Below are 8002 nucleotides of genomic sequence, written 5' to 3' on the forward strand. Positions count from 1 at the left end.
ATAAACTGATGGAATTTGATGCAGTATGGATCCTTAAAATTGTTTTAAATAAATATCTGATTAGTTTACACTGTATTTCTACTAGTCTCACAATTTAAACAAAATCAGACACACATTGTCACCGATACTCAATCTCTAACCTTTTTTTTTTATAAATATGGGGACTGGTGAAGCTACTCATATCAGATGGGTGTATCTCCAGTTAATACGGACATTTTTAGAGTAAAGCTGAATTGCAGGAGGAGGATTTGTACCTTGACCCAGGAGAAAAACACAATAACAGCTGCCAGGTTGTTGAACTGGGCCTGGAGGCTGGCCAGAGGCTCAAAGCTGGGGTGAGCCGTGTAATTCTCCAACAAGCCGCTCAGCAAGTTTCGGGCCATGGCTGTTCTGGTTATGCTCATAATAATGGCCACAACACTCAACTACAATGACAATAAAATAATAACATTAGATTAATATGATTTCAACTGGATTAATTGTAAAGATGAACCTTTGATACGCACCCCAACGATCAGAATGTCAAGGCAGTTCCACATGCTCTTGAAGTAGTGGAGCCGATGGATGTGGATTTCCAGAACTTCCTCCACAACGTAGTAGAGGATGAAGAGGCAGAAGGCCACCTCACACACGCCCACAAAGTAGTCCCAGCTGGACACGTATCGGATCAGACGCACCGTCTGGAAGTGCCAGGAGGTCACAACCCCTCCGGTGGCAGGGAACTCCACCAGCAACCTGATGGACCCGGACATGCAGGTTCATTTCATGTTGGATAATTCTAGCACTTTGCAAAACCACAAAATCTACTTTTGGTCCAGTTTCTACTGCAAATATCTTACTAAACTTAAATTAAGACGAAACTAACCTATAAGTAACTTTTAAACAAGATATATGAGCTTTTTTTTATTCCTTCATAATGATGAAAAAGTGCTGGTTGCATTTTCAGATGATTTCACTTACAATATGGGAAAAATATTTAGTTATAAGTGAAAATAATCTGCCAATGGAACAAAAACCTTTCATCAATTTTAAGGATCTATTGACTTCAAATGAGCTTCTATATGTTGCTGAACATAAAACAAATCAAATCAAATTTTATTTATATAGCACAATTCAGCAGCAAGGCATTTCAAAGTGCTTTACATCATAACAAACACAAAAACACAAAGTCATGCAACATAGAATCAACAATCAAAACATTACATTAAGTCAAGTGCCATCACTAAATTTGTAATTGATTACGTTTCGAATACAACTCTAAACAGGTGGGTTTTTAGTCGAGATTTAAAGGCACTCAGTGTTTCAGCTGTTTTACAGTTTTCTGGAAGTTTGTTCCACATTTATGGGGCATAGAAGCTTAATGTATTAGTAAGTTAGTTTTATCCTAGTGTACTAATAGACTTGCACTAGACTAGTCCAGACCAACAACACTTGGTAAAACTTTTGCGTTTTTGCACAGTAAGTACAAATAAACTTGATTGATTGATTGATTGTTTGATTGATTGATTGATTGATTGATTGATTGATTGATTGATTGATTGATTGATTGATTGATTGATTGATTGGCCTGGACGATATGACTGAAAAACGGATAAAAAAAGTAAGCATTTCATATCAGTTAATATCATTAATTGATGACAAATGATATTAACTGATTGATTGATTTTCAATTCTAGGTTACTAAAGAATAAGTGAGTCTCTAGGTAACCAAAACATGAGTGAGTCACTAGGTAACCAAAGAATGAATGAGTCGCTATGTAATCACAGAATAAGTGAGTCGCTACATAACCAAAGAATGAATGAGACACTGCGTAACAAAGAATGAGTGAGTAACTGGGTAACAAAAGAATGAGTGAGTCGCTGGGTAACCAAAGAATGAGTGAGTCGCTGGGTAACCAAAGAATGAGTGAGTCATTGGGTAACAAAGAATGAATGAGTCGCTACGTAACCAAAAAATGAGTGAGTAACAGGGTAATGAAAGAATGAGTGAGTCACTACGTAATCAAAGAATGAGTGAGTCACTACGTATTCAAAGAATGAGTGAGTCTCTGGGTAACAAAGAATGAGAGAGTCGCTACGTAATCAAAGAATGAGTGAGTCGCTTTGTAACCAAAGAATAAGTCAGTCACTACATAAACAAAGAATGAGTGAGGCACTACGTAACCAAAGAATGAGTGACTCACTACGTAACCAAAGAATGAGTGAGTCACTACATAATCAAAGAATGAGTGAGTCCCTGGGTAACAAAGAATGAGTGAGTTGCTACGTAATCAAAGAATGAGTGAGTCGCTGGGTAACAAAGAATGAGTGAGTCACTACGTAACCAAAGAATGAGTGAGTCACTACGTAAACAAAGAATAAGTCAGTCACTACATAAACAAAGAATGAGTGAGTCACTACATAATCAAAGAATGAGTGAGTCACTACGTAAACAAAGAATGAGTGAGTCACTACGTAATCAAAGAATGAGTGAGTCACTACGTAAACAAAGAATGAGTGAGTCACTAAGTAAACAAAGAATGAGTGAGTCGCTACGTAAACAAAGAATGAGAGAGTCGCTATGTAATCAAAGAATGAGTGAGTCACTACATAACCAATCAATGAGTGAGTGACTGGGTAACAAAGAATGAGTGAGTCACTACGCAATCAAAGAATGAGTGAGTCACTGGGTAACAAATAATGAGTGAGTCACTGGGTAACAAAGAATGAGTGAGTAACTACATAAACAAAGAATGAGTGAGTCGCTATGTAACGAAAGAATGAGTGAGTCACTACGTATTCAAAGAATGAGTGAGTCACGGGGTAATGAAAGAATGAGTGAGTCATTAAGTAATCAAAGAATGAGTGAGTCACTACGTATTCAAAGAATGAGTGAGTGACTGGGTAACAAAGAATGAGTAAGTCACTGGGTAACAAAGAATGAGTGAGTCACTGGGTAACAAAGAATGAGTGAGTAACTGGGAAACCAAAGAATGAGTGAGTCACTACGTAACCAAAGAATGAGAGAGTCACTACGTAACCAAAGAATGAGAGAGTCACTACATAAACAAAGAATGAGTGAGTCACTACGTAACCAAAGAATGAGTGAGTCACTGGGTAATGAAAGAATGAGTGAGTCACTGGGTAACAAAGAATGAGTGAGTCACTGGGTAACAAAGAATGAGTGAGTCGCTACGTATTCAAAGAATGAGTGAGTGACTGGGTAACAAAGAATGAGTGAGTCACGGGGTAATGAAAGAATGAGTGAGTCACTAAGTAATCAAAGAATGAGTGAGTCACTACGTATTCAAAGAATGAGTGAGTGACTGGGTAACAAAGAATGAGTGAGTCATTACGCAATAAAAGAATGAGTGAGTAACTGGGTAACAAAGAATGAGTGAGTCACTGGGTAACAAAGAATGAGTGAGTCGCTTCGTAACCAAAGAATGAGTGAGTCACTACATAACCAATCAATGAATGAGTCACTGGGTAACCAAAGAATGAGTGAGTAGCTATGTAATCAAAGAATGAGTGAGTAGCTGGTTAACAAAGAATGAGTGAGTCGCTACGTAATCAAAGAATGAGTGAGTCGCTTCGTAACCAAAGAATGAGAGAGTCACTACATAAACAAAGAATGAGTGAGTCACTACGTAACCAAAGAATGAGTGAGTCACTGGGTAATGAAAGAATGAGTGAGTCACTGGGTAACAAAGAATGAGTGAGTCACTAAGTAATCAAAGAATGAGTGAGTCGCTGGGTAACAAAGAATGAGTGAGTCACTACGTAATCAAAGAATGAGTGAGTCGCTTCGTAACCAAAGAATGAGAGAGTCACTACATAAACAAAGAATGAGTGAGTCACTACGTAACCAAAGAATGAGTGAGTCACTGGGTAATGAAAGAATGAGTGAGTCACTGGGTAACAAAGAATGAGTGAGTCACTAAGTAAACAAAGAATGAGTGAGTCGCTACGTGACCAAAGAATGAGAGAGTCGCTATGTAATCAAAGAATGAGTGAGTCGCTAGGTAACCAAAGAATGAGTGAGTCACTACATAACCAATCAATGAATGAGTCACTGGGTAATGAAAGAATGAGTGAGTCACTACGTAATCAAAGAAAGAGTGAGTCACTACGTATTCAAAGAATGAGTGAGTCACTGGGTAACAAAGAATGAGTGAGTCACTAAGTAATCAAAGAATGAGTGAGTCACTACGTAATCAAAGAATGAGTGAGTCACAATGTAATTAAAGAATGAGTGAGTCACTGGGTAACAAAGAATGAGTGAGTCACTGGGTAACCAAAGAATGAGTGAGTAACTGTGTAATCAAAGAATGAGTGAGTCGCTGGGTAACAAAGAATGAGTGAGTCACTAAGTAATCAAAGAATGAGTGAGTCACTACGTATTCAAAGAATGAGTGAGTGACTGTGCAACAAAGAATGAGTGAGTCACTACGCAATCAAAGAATGACTGAGTAACTGGGTAACAAATAATGAGTGAGTAACTGGGTAACAAAGAATGAGTGAGTAACTGGGAAACCAAAGAATGAGTGAGTCACTACATAAACAAAGAATGAGTGAGTCGCTATGTAACCAAAGAATGAGTGAGTTGCTACGTAACCAAAGAATGAGTGAGTTGCTACGTAACCAAAGAATGAGTGAGTCGCTACGTAAACAAAGAATGAGTGAGTCACTGGGTAACAAAGAATGAGTGAGTCACTAAGTAATCAAAGAATGAGTGAGTCACTACGTAATCAAAGAATGAGTGAGTCACTGGGTAACAAAGAATGAGTGAGTCACTAAGTAAACAAAGAATGAGTGAGTCGCTACGTAACCAAAGAATGAGTGAGTCGCTACGTAAACAAAGAATGAGTGAGTCGCTAGGTAACCAAAGAATGAGAGAGTCGATATGTAATCAAAGAATGAGTGAGTCACTACATAACCAATCAATGAATGAGTCACTGGGTAATGAAAGAATGAGTGAGTCACTACGTAATCAAAGAAAGAGTGAGTCACTACGTATTCAAAGAATGAGTGAGTCACTGGGTAACAAAGAATGAGTGAGTCACTAAGTAATCAAAGAATGAGTGAGTCACTACGTAATCAAAGAATGAGTGAGTCACTGGGTAACAAAGAATGAGTGAGTCACTGGGTAAAAAAAAAGAATGAGTGAGTAGCTGTGTAATCAAAGAATGAGTGAGTCGCTGGGTAACAAAGAATGAGTGAGTCACTGAGTAAACAAAGAATGAGTGAGTCGCTACGTAATCAAAGAATGAGTGAGTCACTACGTAATCAAAGAATGAGTGAGTCACTGGGTAACAAAGAATGAGTGAGTCACTAAGTAATCAAAGAATGAGTGAGTCACTACGTAATCAAAGAATGAGTGAGTCGCTCGGTAACAAAGAATGAGTGAGTCACTGAGTAAACAAAGAATGAGTGAGTCGCTACGTAAACAAAGAATGAGTGAGTCACTGGGTAAAAAAAAGAATGAGTGAGTAGCTGTGTAATCAAAGAATGAGTGAGTCGCTGGGTAACAAAGAATGAGTGAGTCACTGAGTAAACAAAGAATGAGTGAGTCGCTACGTAAACAAAGAATGAGTGAGTCACTACATAACCAATCAATGAATGAGTCACTGGGTAATGAAAGAATGAGTGAGTCACTACGTAATCAAAGAAAGAGTGAGTCACTACGTATTCAAAGAATAAGTGAGTCACTGGGTAACAAAGAATGAGTGAGTCACTAAGTAATCAAAGAATGAGTGAGTCACTACGTAATCAAAGAATGAGTGAGTCGCTGGGTGACAAAGAATGAGTGAGTCACTGAGTAAACAAAGAATGAGTGAGTCGCTACGTAAACAAAGAATGAGTGAGTCACTGGGTAAAAAAAAAGAATGAGTGAGTAGCTGTGTAATCAAAGAATGAGTGAGTCGCTGGGTAACAAAGAATGAGTGAGTCACTGAGTAAACAAAGAATGAGTGAGTCGCTACGTAAACAAAGAATGAGTGAGTCACTGAGTAAACAAAGAATGAGTGAGTCGCTACGTAAACAAAGAATGAGTGAGTCACTGGGTAACCAAAGAATGAGTGAGTCACTGGGTAACAAAGAATGAGTGAGTCACTACGTATTCAAAGAATGAGTGAGTGACTGGGTAACAAAGAATGAGTGAGTCACTACGCAATCAAAGAATGAGTGAGTAACTGGGTAACAAATAATGAGTGAGTCACTGGGTAACAAAGAATGAGTGAGTAACTACATAAACAAAGAATGAGTGAGTCGCTATGTAACCAAAGAATGAGTGAGTCACTACGTATTCAAAGAATGAGTGAGTCACGGGGTAATGAAAGAATGAGTGAGTCACTAAGTAATCAAAGAATGAGTGAGTCACTACGTATTCAAAGAATGAGTGAGTGACTGTGTAACAAAGAATGAGTGAGTCACTGGGTAACAAAGAATGAGTGAGTAACTGGGAAACCAAAGAATGAGTGAGTCAATATGTAATCAAAGAATGAGTGAGTCACTACGTAACCAAAGAATGAGAGAGTCACTACATAAACAAAGAATGAGTGAGTCACTACGTAACCAAAGAATGAGTGAGTCACTGGGTAATGAAAGAATGAATGAGTCGCTATGTAACCAAAGAATGAGTGAGTCACTACGTATTCAAAGAATGAGTGAGTCACGGGGTAATGAAAGAATGAGTGAGTCACGGGGTAATGAAAGAATGAGTGAGTCACTACGTATTCAAAGAATGAGTGAGTCACTAGGTAACAAAGAATGAGTGAGTCGCTTCGTAACCAAAGAATAAGTGAGTCACTACATAACCAATCAATGAATGAGTCACTGGGTAACCAAAGAATGAGTGAGTAGCTATGTAATCAAAGAATGAGTGAGTCGCTGGGTAAAAAATAATGAGTGAGTCACTAAGTAAACAAAGAATGAGTGAGTCGCTACGTAACCAAAGAATGAGAGAGTCGCTATGTAATCAAAGAATGAGTGAGTCACTGAGTAAACAAAGAATGAGTGAGTCGCTACGTAAACAAAGAATGAGTGAGTCACTGGGTAACAAAGAATGAGTGAGTCACTAAGTAATCAAAGAATGAGTGAGTCACTACGTAATCAAAGAATGAGTGAGTCACTGGGTAACAAAGAATGAGTGAGTCACTAAGTAATCAAAGAATGAGTGAGTCGCTGGGTAAAAAATAATGAGTGAGTCACTAAGTAAACAAAGAATGAGTGAGTCGCTACGTAACCAAAGAATGAGAGAGTCGCTATGTAATCAAAGAATGAGTGAGTCACTGAGTAAACAAAGAATGAGTGAGTCGCTACGTAAACAAAGAATGAGTGAGTCACTGGGTAACAAAGAATGAGTGAGTCACTAAGTAATCAAAGAATGAGTGAGTCACTACGTAATCAAAGAATGAGTGAGTCACTGGGTAACAAAGAATGAGTGAGTCACTAAGTAAACAAAGAATGAGTGAGTCGCTACGTAACCAAAGAATGAGTGAGTCGCTACGTAAACAAAGAATGAGTGAGTCGCTAGGTAACCAAAGAATGAGAGAGTCGATATGTAATCAAAGAATGAGTGAGTCACTACATAACCAATATATGAATGAGTCACTGGGTAATGAAAGAATGAGTGAGTCAATACGTAATCAAAGAAAGAGTGAGTCACTACGTATTCAAAGAATGAGTGAGTCACTGGGTAACAAAGAATGAGTGAGTCACTGAGTAAACAAAGAATGAGTGAGTCGCTACGTAAACAAAGAATGAGTGAGTCACGGGGTAATGAAAGAATGAGTGAGTCACGGGGTAATGAAAGAATGAGTGAGTCACTACGTAACCAAAGAATGAGTGAGTCACTACGTAAACAAAGAATAAGTCAGTCACTACATAAACAAAGAATGAGTGAGTCACTACATAATCAAAGAATGAGTGAGTCACTACGTAAACAAAGAATGAGTGAGTCACTACATAATCAAAAAGTGAGTCCTGGTAACAGAAGAGAGTGAGTCACTACGTAATCAAG

The 8002-nt window shown here is 38.3% G+C and overlaps 1 protein-coding gene across 2 annotated transcripts in view; it reads right to left on the reverse strand.

Moving 5' to 3' along the window:
• pkd2 (polycystic kidney disease 2) overlaps positions 1-8002 on the reverse strand; it is a 28394-nt gene that overhangs the window by 5931 nt on the left and 14461 nt on the right. For both annotated transcript variants that reach the window (XM_008419764.3, XM_008419755.3), the window contains exons 6-7: positions 507-735; positions 255-425 (exon numbers count right to left, since the gene is read on the reverse strand). In XM_008419764.3, the coding sequence (XP_008417986.3) occupies positions 255-425; positions 507-735 (400 nt within the window). The remainder of the gene's footprint in view (positions 1-254; positions 426-506; positions 736-8002) is intronic.

This window comes from Poecilia reticulata, chromosome 1, assembly GCF_904066995.2.
Source record: "Poecilia reticulata chromosome 1, P_reticulata-male-v2, whole genome shotgun sequence".
Classification (NCBI taxonomy): Eukaryota; Metazoa; Chordata; class Actinopteri; order Cyprinodontiformes; family Poeciliidae; genus Poecilia; species Poecilia reticulata.